At 40.6% G+C, this 24,595-nt stretch overlaps 1 protein-coding gene across 5 annotated transcripts in view; it reads left to right on the top strand.

Annotated features, from left to right (window-relative positions):
- FRY (FRY microtubule binding protein) overlaps positions 1 to 24,595 on the top strand; it is a 425,952-nt gene that overhangs the window by 288,991 nt on the left and 112,366 nt on the right. For all 5 annotated transcript variants that reach the window (XM_027116557.1, XM_027116555.1, XM_027116558.1 and 2 more), the window contains 3 exons: positions 1,816 to 1,987; positions 3,220 to 3,352; positions 14,653 to 14,760. In XM_027116557.1, the coding sequence (XP_026972358.1) occupies positions 1,816 to 1,987; positions 3,220 to 3,352; positions 14,653 to 14,760 (413 nt within the window). The remainder of the gene's footprint in view (positions 1 to 1,815; positions 1,988 to 3,219; positions 3,353 to 14,652; positions 14,761 to 24,595) is intronic.

Below are 24,595 nucleotides of genomic sequence, written 5' to 3'. Positions count from 1 at the left end.
CTAAAAGGAGTGTATTTTACTATATGAGAATTATATCTCAGTAAACTTGACTTCAGTAGAAAACAGTGGAGATTCTAGCCTACAATATATATTTACCAGCGGGAACTTTTCAGGTATTAATCCTCACCATAGCCCTATATGATCAATAGGTATTATTATTCTCATTCTACAGAAAGGAAGCTGAGACTTGGACTTGGAAAAGTTAAGTAATTTCTCAAGACCAGACAGATAATAGAAGGAGAGGTATGATGCAGAGCTATATAAAACATAAGAAGAAATTGTTTTTGAAATTAAGTTAAAACTATATTTCCCAAACTATCCCAACTTACTTCTGCCCTTAGAATTATTCAGAGAAAAGGAAAACTAAGAGAACTGGCAAGGATGGCTCATAAATTGGATAATCCATTTGCAAATAATTGAAGCTTGATCATTTAAGTCAATTCACAGTCATCCTACTGATACTGCATCTCCTGAATTAAATGCTGTATTTCCTCACCCAAAACAATGCTGTGTCTTGAAAAATATCCACAAATCTAGAAAACATTTCATGAAAGAACTACTGAAATAAGTGAGGAAACTAATGGACTTTAATATACATTTAAACTTTTTTAAATGAATACTCTTTCATTTTAGAAAATGGAGAAAGAATATTACTGAAAACCATAAAATCATAAAATACACATTGGATTGGGTATGAATGGGCCAGAGGAATGTTTACCACACCCTGGTTGAAATACCCCTACTCCTTGAAGCTTGAATAAATAGTTTAGAGGTCGATATTACTTCATGTTCTAAGATATAATCATGTACTACAGAATAGGTGATTCGGGCAAACCCAACTTGAATGTATAGCTTCCCACCTACTAGTTATGTGGCCCTCTGTTTCCTCACCTGAAAAATGGGAATAATCATACCTTCCTTGCATGGCTATCTTAAAGATGAGAGTTAATGAGCAGTTCTGGATATATTTTAAGAACTCAATAAATTGTAATTAGATTATCATTGTTAGTAACGGTAATTATTTTCTGCATTAGGTAGCGGTCTACTTAGGGAACTTATTCCTTGATGTGGTTTGAAAATATGAGTGTAAGTGTTTACACATGGCTGTTTAAGGAACTACAGATGTTTTAGTACCTTGTGACCTTTTAAGATTATTGCTGCTGGGAGCAACTATCTTACTGAGTCATCTTTCAGAGCCAATATTATGCCTTATCTGAGCCTGGGGAAGATAATGATCTGGCCCAGAATGACATTTCTTCTTATGAGTTTATGTGTTTTTATAAGTAACAGGTTCTGTGGCTTCGAATTCTTTAAATTTATTTTCAAACTTGCCAGCCTTTGTGAATCAAAAGTCAACAACCTGCAATTCAGAGCAGACGACTTACATTTTTATGATTCACATTTGGAACTCCCGTTTGTTTTCATTCAGTCTTTGTGAGTTAACACATGTCTCCTCCCAGGAGACAAAGAGATTTTTGTTGACCTCAGTTTACCTTAGTTGCAGCTGCTCCAAAGGGTGACTGCCTATCCCTTGGAGGTGCACCCAGGATCCCCCAAACAGAATGAATCTGACCATCTCAAACATACCCTCCAAGTTTGGTGAAAATCTTCCCAGTTGTTTTCTTGTGATGCAGCAACAAAGAGTGTCAGAAACTTAATTTCATTTTCTTAGGTTTGGCCTAAACCCTTTTAAATGATTTTCCCACACTAATCTAGAAGGCAAACCATGCTTAACTTCTTTTGAAAGACTGATGGCTTAATTTCACAACAATAATTGGGTCTTTCTCTTTACCATGAACATATTGTCTCTTACAGAGGATGAACATTGGTTTACGGGCGTTCTTGGTCATAGCTGACAGCTTGCAGCAGAAAGATGGGGAACCTCCCATGCCAGTTACCGGTGCCGTTCTCCCTTCAGGAAACACACTGAGGGTGAAGAAGACATATCTGAGTAAAACACTAACTGAAGAGGAAGCCAAAATGATAGGTGGGTTTCAAAGATATGTTTGCACTGGGCCTTATTAAGCCTTTAAAATGACCAATAGACACTTACCCTTAGTGAGATATATTTTTAAAATCTTCATAAAAGTAGCTGATGAGACATGTCAACATTAATTGTTTTGATTCATGCTGTGGTTTGTTTTACTGCCCTTAAACTCTTTGGAACTTCCTGGTAAACATTTTGCCGTTTAAATGTTAGATTTTTATCTGTGGTCTTTTCAAACTTCTAATATTGATAATTTGCAGTTTACAGTAAATTTCTAAGACATCTGTGTGCTTTGGTAGATAATCCTGTTTATAAAGCAAACATATAAATATATTCATTCATTTATTCATTCCCTCATTCATTTTTATAGTTCCTTTTCTTCTGTTTTTTTTCCAGTAAAATTAGTTTAATCTGTGTTTTAAACATGCCAAGTCCCATACATGCCAGGGTATATTGTGGGTTTAGCCTACGTGAGATTATTTTCTCTTTAACTATCTTAACCCAAAGAGATGATCTTTTGCATTTGTTTCTCTTTTACCGAGTTCCTGAATTTAGAAACCTACTGCAAACTTGTTAATTTAGTTCCTGGATTCCAAAGACCTAGAGGAAACATATGAGGAAACTTTTTCCTTTAAAATATTTATCTTTAGTTATGCAATGCTTAAATGAGTTCAAAAATATCAATATGAAATACATATTCTGTACATTTTCTTCCACTGTATTAATGAGAGCGGTAAAAATGATATACCTGAGGTAAATTTTTCTTCATTTAAAAAATTACGATATGAAATCATTTGTTGCCTTTACTAAGAAAACCCACACATATATTTCAGAGAATAATATAAAGTTATTAAAATTCTAACCCCAAATGAGAATTATCTTTTATTCACATAACCACTCATTATGCTGAATTTGTTTTACTAACCAGAAAACTAAAAATTCTAGTGTGGAACTTTGTGTCCTTGTTTATTTTTACTCTTCTGGAAAATATTTCCCTTTGAAGTATTAGAATTCCTACGTGTTAAATTTAAATGATTCTTTCGGGAACACCCACTACATGTGGGTACTATGCTAAGATTCCTGCAGATAAGAGATTAAATTAGACTCTGCTCAGAGAATTCACTGACCCACGGAAGGTCTTCAGTAAAAATGTATCACAGAGGATGAATAAAATGGGATTTCACTCTTTGATAGATTTAGTCAAAGATGTAACTGTCATGCGTATTTTTCAGGCATGTCATTATATTACTCTCAAGTACGAAAAGCTGTGGACAACATTTTAAGGCACCTTGATAAAGAAGTAGGAAGGTGTATGATGCTAACTAACGTCCAGATGTTAAACAAAGAACCCGAAGACATGATCACGTGAGTATAGTGAGGACTAAGTTTTCAATGAAGGATTAATGAACCAAAAGACACCAGCAGAGGTTCTTCCCCTTTATTCTGTTTTTGTTCTCATGTTATTAGAGTCCGGGTTCTAAGAAGTGTTAGGGATAGTAAAAACATCGTTTGATAATATTTGACTAACTGTAAAAATAAAGTCAAACCTGAGATTGATCTGTTTTGATAATATTTCAAGTATCATTAGGCCAGTAAGTTAGAAAATGGGCCCAAGACACTTTTACTGGTCCACATTTTCAGAAGTAATGTTTTGCTCTTAAGCCCATGTGATACAGCGTCATCACCAGTTTAGAGACATTCCATCTTTATGAATCTCAAGTTTACTTGTTTCTAGTGAGCGTTCCTGAACAGTGAGAGTTAAACCTGCTTAATATTCTCTATGTAACTGTGTCATAGAAATACTGGATTTTCAGAATGCATTTGTAGCTTAGAATGTAGAAATCAGATGTTCTTAGCCAAAATCCAAGATCTAGATTTGTAATTAGAGTTCCTCATTAGAAACGCACTTTGATTTTGCTGCTTGTGATTAATTATGGCAGGAACGCAGGTTAGGTTATGATTATATTTTAAGACAGTTTGGACTTTGTTGTTGAGCTATGAATTAAATTATATTTGGCACCAGTGGCATACATTTCTAAACATATAATTAGGAAAATTTTCTTTGTCACTCAGTGCGTCCAATTCCAAATATCACAGTTAGTTGGAACGTTGTTACCTATATAGGGAAGTTCATGTTATGGGTGTGTATTTTTATTACAATAGTAGTATGTCAAAAACAAACTACAGTGAGACAAAACGTGATAAAATAAAGTTAAAAATACAGAATTATTTTAAATACATATTTAGCAGTATGGCAAGTTAAAATGAAAGCCTCCTCCACAGAGCTCCACTTGAAATCTGCATCCATTCCTTGGTTCAGGGTGATTTCTTCCAGACCTTTCCCAATGTCAGCACAAATACATATATACATTTTCTTTTTTACAAAAATGGAGTTATACAATGTGTATTATCCTGCAGCTTGCCAGTCACTTCATTTAAATGATATGGAGAGCATGTAGCTTTAGATTTTTCAACCAAAATGATAGCAGAATTGAAATTGACCAAAGTTAATGACATTAACCATCTTGTCTACAGATCTGGTCCTTACCTAACAAATTGCCAGATTATCCATAACCTTTAACCTCCTTACCGCACACTCTCTGAACATATTAAAGCAGTTTTCAGTTTACAATGTAGAAGATGTAAGAAATGCTTTGAAAACTGCTGCCATAGGGCTTCCCTGGTGGCGCAGTGGATGAGAGTCCGCCTGCCGATGCAGGGGACGCGGGTTCGTGCCCTGGTCCGGGAAGATCCCACATGCCGCGGAGCGGCTGGGTCCGCGAGCCATGGCCGCTGAGCCTGCGCGTCCGGAGCCTGTGCTCCGCAACGGGAGAGGCCACAACAGTGAGAGGCCCGCGTGCCGCAAAAAAAAAAAAAAAAAAACTGCTGCCATATTGTTGTTTCCTCTAAAATAGTAAGGAAATGAAAGGCCTTCAAAGGAAAACTATGTTTATAATCCAGAGATCATAAGACAGGGTCAGGACCAAAACAAGACATTCAAAACCATAAAAGGTACAGGTTTAAATGTAAATGTTAACATTTCATTTGTATTTTCACAATACCTTAAACTTTTTCTAAGGTGATTCTTTACTTTCTCCTTTTCAACTGTCTTAAGATGCCCCGCCCCCCCAAATAGGGCTAGAAATAGTTTTCATGCTAGACTTTAAAGCAGATCCCTGAGTGGAAAATGGCTCATGGCTACATTTCTAAAAAACAAAGAGATAGGGAGACCTTCAAGATGGCAGAGGAGTAAGACGTGGAGATCACCTTCCTCCCCACAAATACATCAGAAATACATCTACACGGTGGACAACTCCTACAGAACACCTACTGAACGCTGGCAGAAGACCTCAGACCTCCCAAAAGGCAAGAAACTCCCCATGTACCTGGGTAGAGCAAAAGAAAAAAGAAAAAACAGAGACAAAAGAATAGGGATGGGACCTGTACCTCTGGGAGGGAGCTGTGAAGGAGGAAAGGTTTCCACACACGAGGAAGCCCCTTCACAGGCAGAGACTGCAGATGGCGGAGTGGGGAAGCTTTGGAGCCGCGGAGGAGAATGCAGCAACAGGGGTGCGGAGAGCAAAGTGGAGAGATTCCCGCACAAAGGATCAGTGCCAACCAGCACTCACTAGCCTGAGAGGCTTGTCTGCTCAACCGCCGGGGCGGGCGGGGCTGGGAGCTGAGGTTCAGCCTTCGGAGATCAGACCCCAGGGAGAGGACTGGGGTTGGCGGCGTGAACACAGGCTGAAGGGGGCTAGTGAAACATAGCTAATCGGGCGGGAGTCCGGGAAAAAGTCTGGACCTGCCTAAGAGGCAAGAGACCATTGTTTCGGGATGCGTGAGAAGAGGGGATTCAGAGCACCACCTAAATGAGCTCCAGAGACGGGCGCAAGCTGCAGCTATCAGCGCAGACCCCAGAGACAGGCATGAGACGCTAAGGCTGCTGCTGCAGCCACCAAGAATCAGTATGTGCAAGCACAGGTCACTATCCACACCTCCCCTCCCGGGAGCCTGTGCAGCCCGCCACTGCCAGTGTCCCGGGATCCAGGGACAACTTACCTAGGAGAACACACGGTGCCTCAAGCTGGTGCAACATCACACTGGCCTTGTCGCTGCGGGTTCACCCTGCATTCCGTACCCCTCCCTCCCCCCAGCCTGAGTGAGCCAGAGCCCCCGAATCAGCTGCTTCTTTAACCCCGTCCAGTCTGGGCAGGAAACAGATGCCCTCAGGCGACCTACGTGCAGAGAGGGGGCCAAATCCAAAGCTGAACCCCAGGAGCTGTGCGAAAAAAGAAGTGAAAGGGAAATCTCTCCCAGCAGCCTCAGGAGCAGTGGATTAAATCTCCACAGTCAACTTGATATACCCTGCATCTCTGGAATACCTGACTAGACAATGAATTATCCCGAAATTGAGGTGGTGGACTTTCGGAGCAACTGTAGACTTGGGGTTTGCTTTCTGCACCTACTTTGTTTCTGGTTTTATGTTTATCTTACTTTAGTATTTAGAGCTTATTATCATTGGTAGATTTGTTTATTGATTTGGTTGCTCTCTTCCTTTTTTCTTAATATATAGATATGTATATTTTTTTTCTTGTTCTCTTTCTGTGAGGGTGTATGTGTATGCTTCTTTGTGTGATTTTGTCTGTATAGCTTTCCTTTTACCATTTGTCCTAGGGTTCTGTCTGTCTGTTTGTTTTTTTTTAGTACAGTTTTTAGCGCTTGTTATCATTGGTGGATTTGTTTTTTGGTTTGGTTGCTCTATTCTTTTTCTCTTTTTTTCTTTTTTTATGACTTTTTAACTTTTTCATGTTTAATAAGTATTTTTTAAGAACTTTATTTTATTTTATTTTTTTCTTTCCTTCTTTCCTTTTTTCTCCCTTTTCTTCTGAGCTGTGTGGCTGACAGGGTCTCAGTGCTCCGGCAGGGTATCAAGCCTGTGCCTCAGAGGTGGGAGAGGCGAGTTCAGGACATTGGTCCACCAGAGACCTCCCAGCTCCACGTAACATCAAAGAGCAAATGCTCTCCCAGAGATTTCCATCTCAACGATAAGACCCAGCTCCACTCAACGACCAGCAAGCTACAGTGCTGGACACCCTATGCCAAACAACTAGCAAGACAGGAACCAACCCCACCCATTAGCAGAGAGGCTGCCTAAAATCATAATAAGGTCACAGACACCCCAAAACACACCACGGGACACGGTCCTGCCCACAAGAAAGACAAGATCCAGCCTCATCCACCAGAACACAGGCACCAGTCCCCTCCACCAGGAAGCCTACACAACCCACTGAATCAGCATTACCCACTGGAGGCAAACATCAAAAACGTTGGGAACTACAAACCTGCAGCCTGCGAAAAGGATACCCCAAACACAGTAAGTGAAGCAAAATGAGAAGACAGAGAAACACACAGCAGATGAAGGAGCAAGGTAAAAACCCACCGGACCAAACAAATGAAGAGGAAATCGGCAGTCTACCTGGAAAAGAATTCAGACAAATGATAGTAATGATGCAAAATCTTGGAAACAGAATGGAGAAAATAAAAGAAACGTTTAACAGGGACCTAGAAGAACTAAAGAGCAAACAAACAATGATGAACAACACAATAAATGAAATTAAAAATTCTCTAGAATGAATCTATAGCAGAATAACTGAGGCAGAAGAACAAATAAGTGACCTGGAAGATAAAATAGTGGAAATAACTACTGCAGAGCAGAATAAAGACAAAAGAATGAAAAGAATCGAGAACAGTCTTTGAGACCTCTGGGACAAAATTAAATGCACTAACATTCGAATTTTACGGGTCCCATAAGAAGAAGAGGAAAAGAAAGGAACTGAGACAATATTTGAAGAAATTAGAGTTGAAAACTTCCCTAATATGCGAAAGGAAATAGTCTATCAAGTCCAGGAAACAAAGAGAGTCCCATACAGGATAAATCCAAGGAGAAACACGCCAAGACACATATTAATCAAACTATCAAAAATTAAGTACAAAGTAAAAATATTAAAAGCAGCAAGGGAAAAACAACAAATAACATAAAAGGGAATCCCCATAAGGTTAACAGCTGATCTTTCAGCAGAAACTCTGCAAGCCAGAAGGGAGTGTTAGGACATATTTTACATGATGAGAGGGAAAAACCTGAAAAAATTTTCAGATTTCACAAAAATCTGAAAATCTCATTTAGATTCGATGGAGAAATAAAAACCTTTATAGACAAGCAAAAGGTAAGAGAATTCAGCACCACCAAACCAGCTTTACAACAAATGCTAAAAGAACTTCTCTAAACAGGAAACACAAGAGAAGGAAAAGACCTATAATAATAATAAATAATAAAGATTAATAATAAACCCAAAACAATTAAGAAAATGGTAATGGGCACATACATATCAATAAATACCTTAAACGTGAATGGATTAAATGCTCCAGCCAAAAGACATAGACTGGCTGAATGGAAACAAAAACGAGACCTATATATATGCTGTCTACAAAGACCCACTTCAGACCTAGGGACACATACAGACTGAAAGTGAGGGGATGGAAAAAGATATTCCATGCAAGTGGAAGTCAGAAGAAAGCTGGAGTAGCAATTCTCATATCAGACAAAATAGACTTTAAAATAAAGACTATTACAAGAGACACAGAAGGACACTACATAATGATCAAGGGACCAATCCAAGAAGAAGATATAACAATTGTAAATATTTATGAACCCAACATAGGAGCACCTCAATACATAAGGCAAATGTTAACAGCCATAAAAGGGGAAATCAACAGTAACACAATCATAATAGTGGACTTTGACACCCCACTTTCACCAATGTACAGATCACCCAAACTGAAAATAAATAAGGAAACACAAGCTTTAAATGATGCACTAAACAAGATGGACTTAATTGATATTTATAGGACATTCCATCCAAAAAAACAACAGAATACACTTTCTTCACAAGTGCTAATGGAACATTCTCCAGCATAGATCATATCTTGGGTCACAAATCAAACTTTGGTAAATTTAAGAAAATGGAAACCATATCAAATATCTTTTCTGACCACAATGCTATGAGACTAGATATCAATTACAGGAAAAAAATCTGTAAAAAATACAAACACATTGAGCCTAAACAGTACACTACTAAATAACCAAGAGATCACTGAGGAAATCAAAGAGGAAATCATAACATACCTAGAAACAAATGACAATGAAAACACAATGACCCAAAACCTATGGGATGCAGCAAAAGCAGTTCTAAGAGGGAAGTTTTTAGCAATACAATCCTACCTCAAGAAACAAGAAACATCTCAAATAAACAACCTAACCTTACACATAAAGCAATTAGAGAAAGAACAAAAAACCCCCAAAGTTAGCAGCAGGAAAGAAATCATAAATATCAGATCAGAAGTAAACGAAGGAAAGGATAGCAAAGATCAGTAAAACTAAAAGCTGGTTCTTTGAGAAGATAAACAAAACTGATAAACCATTAGCCAGACTCATCAAGAAAAAAAGGGAGAAGACTCAAATCAATAGAATTAGAAATGTAAAAGGAGAAGTAACAACTGACACTGCAGAAATACAAAGGATCATGGGAGATTACTACAAGCAACTGTATGCCAATGAAATAGACAACCTGGACGAAATGGACAAATTCTTAGAAAAGCACAACCTTCTGAGACTGAATCAGGAAGAAATAGAAAATATGAACAGACCAATCCAAGCACTGAAATTGACACTGTGATTAAAAATCTTCCAACAAACAAAAGCCCAGGACCAGATGGCTTCACAGGCGAATTCTATCAAACATTTACTGAACAGCTAACACCTATCCTTCTCAAACTCTTCCAAAATATAGCAGAGGGGGGAACACTCCCAAACTAATTCTATGAGGCCACCATCACCATGATACCAAAAACACACAAAGATATCGTAAAGAAAGAAAACTACAGGCCATTATCACTGATGAACATAGATGTAAAAATCCTTAACAAAATACTAGCAAAGAGAATCCATCAGCACATTAAAAGGATCATACACCATGATCAAGTGCAGTTTTTCCCAGGAATGCAAGGATTCTTCAATATATACAAATCAATCAATGTAATACACCAAGGTAACAAATTAAAGGATAAAAACCATATGATCATCTCAATAGGTGAAGAAGAAGCTTTCGACAAAATTCAACACCCATTTATGATAAAACCCCTTCAGAAAGTAGGCATAGAGGGAACTTACTTCAACATAATAAAGGCCATATATGACAAAGCCACAGACAACATTGTCCTCAATGGTGCAAAACTGAAACCATTTCCACTAAGATCAGGAACAAGACAAGGTTGCCCACTCTCAACACTATTATTCAACATAGTTTTGGAAGTTTTAGCCACAGCAATCAGAGGAGAAAAAGAAATAAAAGGAATCCAAATCAGAAAAGAAGAAGTAAAACTGTCACTGTTTGCAGATGACATGATACTGTACATAGAGAATTCTAATGATGCTACCAGAGAACTACTAGAGCTAATCAATGAATCTGGTAAAGTTGCAGGCTACAAAATTAATGCACAGAAATCTCTTGCATTCCTATACACTAATGATGAAAAATCTGAAAGAGAAATTAAGGAAACACTCCCATTTACCATTGCAACAAAAAGAATAAAATACCTAGGAATAAACCTATCTAAGGAGACAAAAGACCTGCTTGCAGAAAACTATAAGACACTGATGAAAGAAATTAAAGATGATAGAAACAGATAGAGAAATATACCATGTTCTTAGATAGGAAGAATCAACATTCTGAAAATGCCTATACTACCCAAAGCAGTCTACACATTCATTGCAATCCCTATCAAACTACCAATGGCATTTTTCACAGAAGTAGAACAAAAAATTTCACAATTTGTATGGGAACACAAAAGACCCCGAATAGCCAAAGTGATCTTGAGAAAGAAAAATGGAGATGGAGGAATCAGGCTCCTGGACTTCAGACTATACTACAAAGCTACAGTAATCAAGGCAGTATGGTACTGGCACAAAAACAGAAATATAGATCAATGGAACAGGATAGAAAGCCCAGAGATAAAGCCACGCATATATGGTCACCTTATCTTTGACAAAGGTGGCAGGAACGTACAGTGGAGAAAAGACAGCCTCTTCAATAAGTGGTGCTCGGAAAACTAGACAGCTACATGTAAAAGAGTGAAATTAGAACACTTCCTAACACCATACACAAAAATAAAATCGATTGAAGACCTAAATGTAAGGCCAGACACTATAAAACTCTTAGAGGAAAACATAGGCAGAACACTCTATAACATAAATCACGGCAAGATCCTTTTTGACCCACGTCCTAGAGAAATGGAAATAAAAATAACCAAATGAGACCTAATGAAACTTAAAAGCTTTTGCACAGCAAAGGGAACCATAAACAAGACCAATAGACAACCCTCAGAATGGGAGAAAATACTTGCAAATGAAGCAACTGACAAAGGATTAATCTCCAAACTTTACAAGCAGCTCAGGCAGCTCAATATCAAAAAAACAAAGAACCCAGTTCAAAAATGGGCAGAGGGCTTCCCTGGTGGCGCAGTGGTTGAGAGTCCGCCTGCCAATGCGGGGGACACGGGTTCGTGTCCCGGTCCGGGAAGATCCCACATGCCGCGGAGCAGCTGGGCCCGTGAGCCATGGCCGCTGAGCCTGCGCGTCCAGAGCCTGTGCTCCGCAACGGGAGAGGCCACAGCAGTGAGAGGCCCGCGTACCACAAAAAAAAAAAAAAAAAAGGGCAGAAGACCTAAACAGACGTTTCTCCAAAGAAGATATACAGATTGCCAAGAAATACATGAAAAGGATGCTCAACATCACTAATCATTAGAGAAATGCAGATCAAAACTACAATGAGGTATCACCTCACACCGGTCAGAATGGCCATCATCAAAAAATCTACAAACAATAAATGCTGGAGAAGGTGTGGAGAAAAGGGAACCCTCTTGCACTGTTGGTGGGAATGTAAATTGATACAGCCACTATGGAGAACATTATGGAGGTTCCTTAAAAAACTACAAATAGAACTACCATATGACCCAGTGGTCCCACTATTGGGCATGTATCCAGAGAAAACCATAATTCAAAAAGAGTCTTGTACCACAGTGTTCATTGCAGCTCTATTTACAATAACCAGGACGTGGAAGCAATCTAAGTGTCCACCAACAGATGAATGCATAAAGAAGATGTGGCACATATATGCAATGGAATATTACTCAGCCATAAAAAGAAATGAAATTGAGTTCTTTTTAGAGAGGTGGATGGACCTAGAGACTGTCATACAGAGTGAAGTAAGTCAGAAAGAGACAAATACCATATGCTAACACATATATGGAATCTAAAAAAAAATGGTTCTGAAGAACCTAGGGGCAGGACAGGAATAAAGACGCAGATGTAGAGAATGGACTTGAGGACACGGGGAGGGGGAAGGGTAAGCTGGGACGAAGTGACAGAGTGGCATGGATTTATATATACCACCAAATGTAAAATAGATAGCTAGTGAGAAGCAGCCACATAGCACAGGGAGATCAGCTCCGTGCTTAAGACCACCTAGAGGGGTGAGATAAGGAGGGTGGGAGGGAGACGTAAGAGGGAGGAGATATGGGAGTTTATGTATATGTATAGCTGATTCACTTTGTTATAAAGCAGAAGCTAACACACCATTGTAAAGCAGTTATACTCCAATAAAGATGTTAAATACAAAAAGAAAAAACAAAGAGAAACATTAGAGAATCATGTACGCATTTAGGAAAAAAGAGTTGAGGTTCACACCACACTAATGGAAATAGTTATTGGAGTTGATATTTGAGGCTGGTCTACCATTTTTCCAGGCCTTGCTTAGGGTATGAGCTTGAAAATAAAGCATTCTGTATTGCTCTGTTTCCATTCCTCATCCCTTTTGTGCTTTATGCTGGCAAATAATCGTAATAATAGTAGCAGTAAGTATAATAATATAATGACTGTAAATAATAATTATATAATATCTGTTAATAAAAATTATGCTATTTGGGGGACTCAGATGCTTCCTATAAAATCCCAGGCACAGGGCTGCAGTAAACGGAAACCATGCACCAATTAGAGTTTCTAATCTAGGGTTGCTTTATCAGCTGGGAAGTCTGCCAGTCCAGTAAGTCTGCTTTAACGGCTGGCAGAATTTTCCTTACACTTCAGGCCAGGCAGGGTCATCTGTTTTCCAGCAGATATGAAAATAATCCCAGCTGTTTAAGACATCTGGTGAGCATGTTAGAAGGGCTATTTAAAAGACTCTGTGCCACACATGAACAATCAGATCACTAGGCTTTAACTCTGTCTAGCCATTGAGGATGTCATTTGAAGACTTCTCTTTCCTTCAGCTGATTGGAAACCACTGTACAGTGAAGTCCTCTCTGAAGTCCTTGTATGTCCCATGCAAAAGGACTATGGAAATGGAGAGAAAATAAACTTATGACTTCCCACAAGAACAGAGTATTTTAGAAATTCACATATATGTGTTTTGTTTTTCACAAAATACAAAAAAGTTTTGTATTTATTCCTAACAAACTTAAAAACACATGCTAAAAAGTAACGTCACAGAGCAAAATTGCTGTCTGATTATTGTCTTTAGTTTATAGAGAGCATGGATTCTGCCTGTTACATTTCTATTCTGACACAGTTACTGTTCCAGGAAGGAATTACTTCTACGCTACTTTGCATTTTCATTATTGTGTTTGTGTCCTACGATTGCGTTAATTTGGTACCAATTTTATATTTATTCTCAGGGGACTAAATTGTCAAAATTTAAATATGCTGTTATATTATATCACAAGTTATTTGAAAGATTTGATGTGTAGTTTAGTTTTTCCATAAAGGTTATTGATAAATATGTGGTTAAGAATCAGTTATCTATTTAAATAAGTAAAAATTGAAATAATTTGTCACTGAATTTATATTTTTCCTTCATATTTTACAACAGAATATAGAAGGTATTAATTACCTTTAAAGCATTCATATTCTCAAGAAAGTAAAAAGAAGCTATCTCCGTAGAGGTCAGGACCATCAGAGTAATTTTAAAAATCAGTAATGGGTGCACAATTATATAGATTTCAGGATTTTACTTGACATTATGAAAGACTTATTTTTGGAAGCATTTAATTAAAAAAAAAAATCAGGGGTGGGCACTCTTGAGAGGAGAAGCATAACTCATCAGAGAGAGAAACTTCCAGATGTCATGCTTGTTAAAGGCACCATTAGTTGTGTACATTAAAATCCCATTTTTAAATGCTGAAGGTAGTAATGACTGCAATGTATTTCTTACATACTAAAGTGTCTGGGCAATTCAGTGTCTTAAATGCAGCCCACAGGGGCCAAACCCCATGGAACCCAGCTGAATGGCAAGACATATGATAGCAATAGAATGCTATTGCTATTGGCATTTTTCTTTCCAGATACATACCTCTAACTAACACTTAAATCTTCATAAGTTCTCGTAGAACTGGCCAAGCTATAAAAGGCATAAACCTTTAGGAATAATAGGGAACCATCACCAGGCAGTGATTCAGAAGGCATTGATTTTAGTCTTTGTTCACATATTTGGCCAATTTTTAAAAATTTTTTCATAACCTTTGACTTACGTTTAAACTTTGTCTTCAAATTCCAGGGGTGAGAGAAAGCCAAAAATAGATCTTTTCAGGACCTGTGTTGCTGCTATTCCTCGACTGCTTCCTGATGGGATGTCAAAACTTGAACTTATTGACTTGCTGGCCAGGTAGGTGAGAGCTGTAGTGGGCATTATTTGATCAAAATTGATTTGAATCATTTGTCATGATTCCTCAAAAAATAGAATGATTATTAAAAATGGACAGATATTTACTGATTCTGGGTAGTATTTGGAGTTCCCAGGAGGAATAAAGAGATGGTTTTGATTTGGGGCTTTTTTTTTTTTTCCCTGTGCTCAAGGGGTTTAAAATTCAATGTAGAAGCAAATCCGTAAGGACATAAGGTAACTAGCAAAAATCCAAGGCTTGAAACTGTGCAAATTAATGGCACCAAAAAAATGTGATACATAAAATCAGAGGGTAGAAGGATTACTGTGGACTGGGGACGTCAGCAGATGACTCCCGGGAGATGGTGAAACTTGAATGGCCCTTTGAAGGAAAGATAGGATGTAGAAATGTAAAGGGAGTACCATGAGGACAAGCACAGAGGTGGGACCAGGAAATGAGGAGATGAGCCTGGCTGGGAAAAAGTTCATTCAGGATGTGATTCCCAATCTGCGACCAGCACACCCCCAAGGAGGCAAGAAGGTGGGTAACAGGGATCCTAAGCGAATTTTTGTACTTCACTTCCATAGATCATACATTTATGCTGCTTCCCATCTTCCGTTAGAATTCACGGTCCGACTAGAACCTAAAGTTAACTTGCTTTGCTTTGAATGAAAGTATATTATTGTAGTTAAATAAGTTTGACTTTTCTCATGCTGATCTGAAGTTCTAGCTGACAGTTATGCATGTCTTTAATTTAAAAATCAAAAGTGACTTATTATCTAAGTGCATTTAGAAGGCAAAATCATTAGAAACGGAGTCCTCGGAGGGAATGGAATGAGGAGGAAGACAAGTCATGCTTGCTTTGAAAAAAAAGAAAGAAAAAGGATTTTAGAAAACCCAATGATAAAAATAAATAGAAATAAGACTTTAGAGGTAGATATTTAATTAATCTTTACTATTAACTGAGGCGTTTGGACTAATGGAGTTTCTAAGCAGGAGAATAACATGATAAAAAAATGTCATTTCGGCTGGTTAATCTGATAATGGCGGAATAGAGGAAAGGCCAGAGAAGGATAACAAATATTGATGCTGATTGGATGAAAGATGCTTTATACATAATCTTTTACCCACATCCTCTAGCCTTCAGAGAGCACCCTTCCCATCAATATCCAAAAAGTAGCCCAAGCCCTGGTCCCCCGTGACTGCACATCGCCCGGTGGCCCGCCAAGGCTCTGAGTGTCCCCGTGGTGCGCAGTGCGTCCTGGCGATCCTGGTTGTCATGCTCTCTGCTCTGCACAGCCGTTTGGACTCCTGTGCAGAGGGGACCAAATCCCATGGTTGATCACTTCCTGCTCTCAGTTAATAGCTTTCATAGCCTGCTGTCCTTCCCCATTCTCTTCACTCCAAGCGTGGACAAAGCCACTCCTTTCCCTCTTCTGGTCACACTAGCTCAGGATAGTGCTGGCTCCTGAGGTTTACTGGAGAGCCATTGCTTTGATAACCACCGTGTCAAGCGTTGGTGTTTCCTGGCCACCGCCGTCTACCCTTCTAGCTGACTTTTATCACCCATGACCTATAACCGGTTCTTTGCTACAGTGAGCCATCTCCAGGCCGTGGGTTCTTCTTTCTTCCATTCCATGTGTAGGATGAGTTTTAAGAAGAATATGAACTTAAAACAAACTACAGTCTAGGCTTTTGCTGAAGCCTAGCAATCAGAATGTGAGCCTAGAGCACCTTATCCGAAGTAGGGGAGCAGTGGGGAAAGAGGGAAGGACAAGCCTGCATCACAAAGGGGCTTCCAGTTCTCGGGGAGGACAAGATTTAAGGAGGAGCGAAGGGTGGATTCCTAGTGAATAACAGACATGGGGATTTGGGGGTTGGGGAGCTGAGGAACAAAGAGACCAATATACTATAAAGGGCCGTCCACGCTACTGTGGAGTCTCCCGGGATGACGGGGAAGTGCTGTAGATAAAGAAAAGCTGTGAGCCAAGTGCCAGAATTACCCAGAAATGTACAGGAGCAGCCTGTCCATTTGCCGTGGACAACAATGGGGAGGATGGTGTGACTAGGAGACAAGTATTTGCACAGAGGAGGGGAGCTGAGTGAAAGGGCTGCAGGGGGCGTTGAGGAACGAAGGGAACGCCATCGGAGAGATGTGCAGGAGGCGCTCCCCAGATGGGAATAGTACTGACTCCTCTGGAAATCCTGATTTTTGCTTCCCTGCTTTACCATTTTACTAGCCATTGTGATGCTGGCAAATTACTGGGTTGGCCACAAAGTTTGTTCGGGTTTTTCCACGAGACGGTACAGAAAAACCCGAACGAACTTTTCGGCCAACCCAATATTTAACCCCTGTCTTTTTTTTCCTTGGTAGAATTGGAATAATGCTGCCTAGCTCATAAGACTGTTGAAAGGGCAAAATGACGTGGCACTTTGGTTAATCGGAGAGAAAATGTGTCAGCAGGGAAAAGACAGTTCTCAGTGAAGCTGAAGTAAAGGGAAAGTTCACTTATTTCATTGAAGTCCTAATTGGTGATGATTATATAACTAAGCCCTTTGAAATGCTAAGTGTTTGAAATGTCATGCAGCCTTCTGGTACCGTCTCTAATGCTGTTTTGCTGTAAATCTGTGTGGGAGACGCTTACCTCTGGAATCACCTTGGTAGCCTCATCCAGTGACGCCTGGCTCTGCAGCCGCGGTGCCAGGCTTGTCAGGAGGGAATGCTGTGAGACCCGGTTGGAATGGCGGTGCTATTTATAGAGCCCCATGTTTATTATTATGTACATTCTTACAAAGCCCAAAGCCGTGGGTACTGTTTTTATGAGGGGAAGGAACAAATAAATATACTTGAGAGTTCAAGTCTTAGGGCAGAGTTCAGAAAATGACGGGACTTATATGGGAAGCCTGTGAAGAGGCCTTTTTCATAAGCTTCAAAAGAAGCCAGAGGCCGTTCTCCTCAGGGGAAGGATAACTTGGAGAGCTGGCCCTCACACTGGGTCCATGACCCTATGAGAAAACGAGCCCCTTCTAGATCTCAAGAAGGTCAGAGGACAGAAGTGAAGGAATTGAAGAGCAGTCAATGTGGGTTTCAAGTCTTGAGTCACTCTGTCCCCCTGTAGTCCAGTCACATTTGGATTCATTTGACTCCTGACACAGTCTGGTCAGAGAGGTGTGAGACCTTTTATTTCAGACACTTCTGGTTGCATCCATGGTGCTTTTTTTACTGGAGAAAATCTTGGTTTTCTTCATACTTGGCAAAATAAGACCAAGTGCCATGCAGGCTCACCTGCCCCTCACAGCTCGGTTCCCCGAATAAGGAGTGTCGACTGAAAAAAATGCACAACGTGAGAACTGTGAGTTGAGTTTTATTTGGGGCAAAATGAGGACTATAGCCCGGGAGACAGCGTTTCAGACAGCTCTGAGAAACTGCTCCAAAGAGGTGGGGGGATGCTCAGGATATATGTGATTTTGGTGAAGGGGGAGTACGTGCAGTCAAGCACATATTTTTTGCAGAAAGTTTTTGCTAGTCAGGAGGAGCAGACATCACCATGAAGGATTTTAGTGCACTTCTAGATACAAGGAGATGCAAGAATTGGGCTCATAAAATCGGCTCCTGAAAATATCTAATTATCTGAAGACCCGTTCTGCCAGTGTTTCCCAGAGCACAGAGCACCTCATTCCTGATCTCCACCCTGAACTCCTTTCAAGGAGTGTCGAAGGTCAGCAGCTGCAGCGGCTAGTGATTTAATCCTTGTAGAGGCAGGTGGCAAGTGCCCATGGCAAGAGCCAGTTTGTAGGTGACAGGAGTTTCAAGGTTATGTCCCCCATAACTGCCCCCAGGCTCCCTTCCCAGCTGTTCAGGTATTGGCTAAATACCCCAGACACTCTGATCTCAGAGTTGTATTAGTATGTTTACCATAACAGTGGCTTACAGACCAAACAGACAAAGAAGGTGGAGCTCACTTTTCTCCTTGGCAGTCGCCATCATTTTTCTCTGTCTCCTCCCAGGTGTTTCCTGCTCTACCCTTGACCACAAGAAGGACCTTTTCCCCTAACAGTCTACAGGCTCCTGTCCTCTGTCCCTTCCTGCAGCACTGTAGGTGCACTAAGGGTTTGCTGTTCCATGTTTGCCCTCCTTTCAGAAATCTGAAATAGGGTTGTGAGAATTAAACAATGCATATAAATCACTTAACATCGTGCCTAGAACACAGTAAGCTCTCAGCAAATGTTAGTTATTATTTTTAGGCATCTTTAAACATGAATAACATATTATGCCACGATGTACAATGCACTTTCATATACTTTATGTTGGGAAAGCTGGGTACATATGCATTCCTATTTTCGGACAAAGAGATTGAACTTCAGAAGAGTAAAGTTGGTTGCCCAAATGTACAGAATTTTCCAGAAGCCAAATAGAAGTGACAGATGTCATTGGTTTTATACAAAATGGCAAACATTTTGTGCAGTGTTTCTTTACAACTTGTGGAACTTTCTGAGGTAATGCATATACAATTTCATGATCTTTAGTGGTATCTGAAAGCTATTAATCATTTACTATTTATCATTCAGTCTTCAGCCTTTGTGTAACGGACCGGCTGCTAGCTGTTTTGAGTAGCTGGGTGAGAACTGTAGACTCAATTGCATATATTGCCTCGATAAACCACTTAATCTTATTACTTTATTTTAATTGAGATGCAATTCAAAGCCCTGTAGATAGGTGGGAGCTCATTCTTTTTTTTAATAAAGTTCCCATTTTATTTTATTTATTTATTTTTTCGGGAGGGGCCACGCCACGCGGCATGTGGGATCTTAGTTTCCCGACCAGGGTTGAACCCGCACCCCCTAAATTGGAAGCTCGGAGTCTTTTTTTTTTTTTTAACATCTTTATTGGAGTATAATTGCTTTGCAATGGTGTGTTAGTTTCTGCTGTATAACAAAGTGAATCAGCTATACGTATACATACATCACCATATCCCCTCCCTCTAGCGTCTCCCTCCCACCCTCCCTATCCCACCCCACTAGGTGGTCACAAGGAGCACGGAGTCTTAACCACTGGACCACCAGGGAAGTCCCGGGAGTTCATTCTTTAAAACCTTAGAGAAGAAGTTTCCGCCACTTCTGGTGAACATGCCAGAGGTTAACAGTCCACTGGTCAGCAAGTCTCTCCTTTTGGAAACCTTTGTCTCCATTTCTTCCTCTGCTGCCCTTGGTGACATTATGGGGCAGCAGGTCCCTCACCGCTGCCTGATAACCTTGTGTCAGTCCTGCCAGAGCTGAGAGGAGGCTGTTCCTCCTAATGGATCTTTTCTTCTGGGTATAGTTTGTGAATTTGAAGTCACTCCCTTTTCCTTCATGCACCTCTAGCAACAAAATTCTTCAAAGCGACTGAGCTGATTCCATCTGAACCTGAGCTCACCTTTACGAAAGTGTTTCTGTTCAGTCATTTGTCTGATCTGACCAACCAAGAAGGCAGCCTTGCTCAAGTTCTGGGTTTTCCCCCTTTTACCCACATCCTTACTTAGTGTAAGTGCCCCTCACATCACACCCTCGTCCTAGATCACTCCAAGCAGGGCCTCGGGACTGTTGGCTCATGCAGAATGTCGCCGCCTGGTTAATCAGGCCAGGCTGGTCCATGAGCCTCATGGCAGCTGCTGGGGAAGGACAGATGCAGTTGATGTTGGCAATAACGGTTTCTTTCGGTATGCTTCACTTCTGTGTCACGGTGGAGTCCCCTCAGGCCCCCTTGGTGGTTTTGTGTGTAACCATATACTCGTGACCCCATCTTAAGCTCCTGGAAACCAGATCAGCGTCTTAGAAATTTTTCTTCGGGTCCCCCAACCTAGTCAGACTTCCTGAGCTGCCTTCTCTGAACGTCTCTCTTCTCTTTGAATTGCTGCCACCAGACTGTCACAGGACTGTTGTTTATTGTCATCACAGTTGTTCACAGGCAAGAACCTGTCCTTTCTTTTCTGGCTTCTCAATGGGATGACCCTGCAGGAGTTTGGGGGATGTCCTCTCCTCAGCCACTCCTTGCTCGCTGGATCAGCAGGCATCTTGAGACTGTAAATAGGTCGGCCAGCATCATGCAGCTCTCCTGCACATCCTGCATCCTCAGGATGGCTGAGCATCTTTCTCCTTTAACTGAATCTTCTTTTCCTTTTTCGTTAACTAAAATTTTTTTTTCTGTTTTATAATGTTAAATCCCATGCGCTTCACAAGATGATCTGTGATTATCTGGTTAAAATCTAACAAAAGTAAAAATGAGGAAGATCTGGGTGGAAGAAACGGCGGCTGTATCTGATAGGCACCTCCCTACTTAGACTCTCTGAGGAATGACACGGGGGCGGGGCTCTGGCTCTTCTCGCAACTTCTTCTCCTTCTCCCTCCCTCTCCTGTTGCCACTCAGACTTGCCTTGATACGTTATTTTCACTCCATCTCAGTTCTGTGACACTGGACCTTTTTCTTCCACAAACATTCCACGTTTATTATCAACTGGGCCTTTTATTCCCAAAGCTCCCTCCCCTCCCTGGTCCTGTCTCTTCGTACTCCAGGAATATTTTTGAGTGTTCTCACTGGTGAGGCATGTGAATACCATGATTTCAAGAGGAGTGGTCACCAAAAATAGCAAGAGCTGCACCACTTTGGGGTCTCAGAGTCCTTAAAATGATCCTGCACTGTTGGTTTAAAGTTAAGGCAGCCTCCAGATTGCAAATTGCGAATGATGCCAAAGTTAGACGAAGAGTAGAATGAATCTCATTGGAAATCTGGAAGTATTGGCCCTTCTTTAAAAGCTTCATCTAAATAGACCGTGGCATGGTCTTTATTTTGACTTTTGACCCTAAAGGTATGTGCTTGCCTAGTTTCATGTGTGTAATAAAATAGCGCAAACTGGGTGGCTTAAATAACAGAAATTGTCTCACAGTTCCACAGGCTAGAAGTCATCAGGGTTGCTTCCTTCTGAGGCTGTGAGAGAGAATCTATTTTCTGCCTCTCTCCGAGCTTCTGGGGGTTTCTGGCATAGTTTGGCCTTCCTTGGTTCATACAAGCATCACCCTAATCTCTGCCTTTATCTTTACATGGTGTTCTCCCTGTGTGTGTCTGTCTCCAAATCTCCCCTTCTTATAAGGACACCAGCCATATGGATTTTACCCTACTCCAGCATGACCTCATCCTAATTTAGCTAATTGCATCTGCAATGACCTTGTATCCAAATAATGTAATATTCTCAGGTGCTGAGTGTTTGGATTTCAACATGTGAATTTGGGAGGAGACACAACCCGTAACAATGAACAGTACCATTACCATCAGTTAACATTTGCTGAGTGCCTCCTGTTCCTGTCCTTAAAAGGTGGTTCATCATCTGCAGAAGCTTATTCTCTAAGACATTCAGGACAGGTATAAATGTAATAAATTGGAACAATAAACTTAAGATGGAATCATGACCTCAAGTGTTTTCCATAAATTAGTGTTTTCAAACCATGGGCTGCAAAGGTGACTGGAAGCTGCTTGTAGATTGAAGGAATGTTTCCTGTCACATGGGGGGCTTCAGGTCCTTTACCCAGCTTCAACCAGAACAACTCGGTTTTTTCTTTTTAATAAATAAATAAATTTATTTATTTACTTATGGCCGTGTTGGGTCTTTGTTGCTGCGTGCAGGCTTTCTCTAGTTGCGGCGAGCGGGGGCTACTCTTTGTTGCAGTGTGCGGGCTTCATTGCGGTGGCTTCTCTTGTTGCGGAGCACGGGCTCTAGGCACACGAGCTCAGTTGCTCCGCGGCATGTGGGATCGTCCAGGATCAGGGCTCGAACCCCTGTCCCCTGCATTGGCAGGCGGATTCCTAACCACTGCGCCACCAGGGAAGTCCCACAACTCGGTTGTACTATATACTAGAGTTCTACATAAAATTTTTTGAAAAAAAAAATGGAGCTGCTGATTAAAATACAAAGAAAATTTGTAAATTCCTTCCTTAGTCCTTAACTAGAAGCCCAGGTTAAAGACCTCTGTGTGTTATTTCAGCAACTATGACCTACTTAACAACTATAGACTTAATAGCAAGTCTGCCCTGAAGAATTAGCTCAGCTCTTCCTTCTCAGCAGTTTTGTAGAGCTTAACTTGCTTTTGGAACAGAAAATATATCTTCCCTGACTTGGTATATATCTGCTCATTAATGAGCTTTTGTCTGGTTTATATTGTCAAATTTGGACCAATTAGTGTACTTTATACTCTAGAGAATAAGAAGGGTATTCAGTATTCAGTTTTTGAAATACTGTCTATTCAAAAATATGTCAGTGTATCAGACCTGTTTTATGGAGAAAACTTTGGATTAAAGATGAGAAGTCCTGGGTTGGAATCCTGGACTTTGAGGAAATCCCTTAACCACTCCGGTTCGCAGTTTCTTTTTCTGTTGGTTGAAGATGCTTCATCCTGTTTAATTGGGGCCCCTGTTGACTTGGCCAGCTTCTTCTTTGACACTGAACAATTCCAGGCTGCTGAGTGCTGGAGATTCTGTCTCCTGGGTAGCTTTGCTCTCCATCTCTCCCTTCTTTACTACGTCTCTGCCTTGGGTCAGGCCCCCGCCACTCGGTGCCTGAGTCACTGCAATGACCTCCCAGCCGGTCTCTGCCCTCAGTCTTGTGACTCCTCCAAGGCAGCCTGCATGTTCCTGCCTAACTTTCTTTTCTCAGATGTGACTCTAATCATGTTACTTCCCCTGTAACTTTCTGAGTACGGTTCATTTTCTTCTCATAGTAAGAGCTAACCTGTACTGAGTGCTTACTGCATGCTCCGTGTGGTACTAAACGCTGTTCATAGATCATCTCAATGAACCTCACAACAGGTTTATGAGATACAAGTACAGCTATTATCCCCATGTTCCAAATGAGGCTCTGAGGCTTAGAGAGGTTAAGTAACTGGCATGAGGTCACATAGCTAATGCATGATCAGGCATTCTGATCCCAGAGCACTCACACTTAACCTCTTCCTGCTGTGTTGCCTCCTTGGGTGGCCCACAGACCCTCCAGCGAGCCACTCCTGCTCTCTCTCCAGGACTGTCTCATACCTCGCTCTTGCTAACACCCTACCCAGTAAACACAGCCATACCGTACTCCATATCCTGAATCTTAGGAGGGCTTGAATCTTAGGAGAACCTCAAAAGCATTTGTTTATTAAATAAGTGAATGAATGAATCTATAAAGCATGATGTTAACTATAAACGCTCCATACCAATGTTGAGATTTATTTAATAATATTATTATGATGTTCTGGCTTAAACCATAAATACACTGATATTGTTTCAGTTGACAAACTCAGGATTTCCCAACTTTGCCACAGTCAGCATTTTAGGTCAGAGAATTCTTTGTCATAGGAGTTGTCGTGTGCATTGTAGGATGTTTAACGGCATCCCTGGCTTCTACCTACTACATAGATACCAGGAGCACACTCCAAGTTGTGACAACCAATAATGTTTGTAGACGTTACCAAAACTCCCTTCGTGGGGGCCAAACCAATTGAGGACAACTGGCCTAACTTTTAATTACTCATTTTCACTGAACTTCTGGATGAGTCCCTTAGTTTCTCCAGGACCATCCTTAAAAGTGGTAAGGTTTGATACTAATTTGTTCTGTAGGCAGTAATGTATTAAAAAGAATTCACGTACAGCTAAGTGCAACATGGTATCTCGGATTGCATTCCGAAACAGAAAGGACATTGATGGAACACTGGTGAAATCTGAATAAAATCTGTATTTTAGTTAATAGCATTGTACCGATGTTAACTTCTCAGTTTTGATCACGTACCATGGTTATATAAGGTGTTAACATTAGGGGAGCTGAGTGAAAA

The sequence above is a fragment of the Aethalodelphis obliquidens genome, unplaced genomic scaffold (assembly GCF_003676395.1).
Source record: "Aethalodelphis obliquidens isolate GAN/ISIS:26980383/991018 unplaced genomic scaffold, ASM367639v1 scaffold16, whole genome shotgun sequence".
NCBI classification, from domain to species: Eukaryota; Metazoa; Chordata; class Mammalia; order Artiodactyla; family Delphinidae; genus Aethalodelphis; species Aethalodelphis obliquidens.
This window is presented reverse-complemented; position numbering and strand designations above follow the sequence as displayed.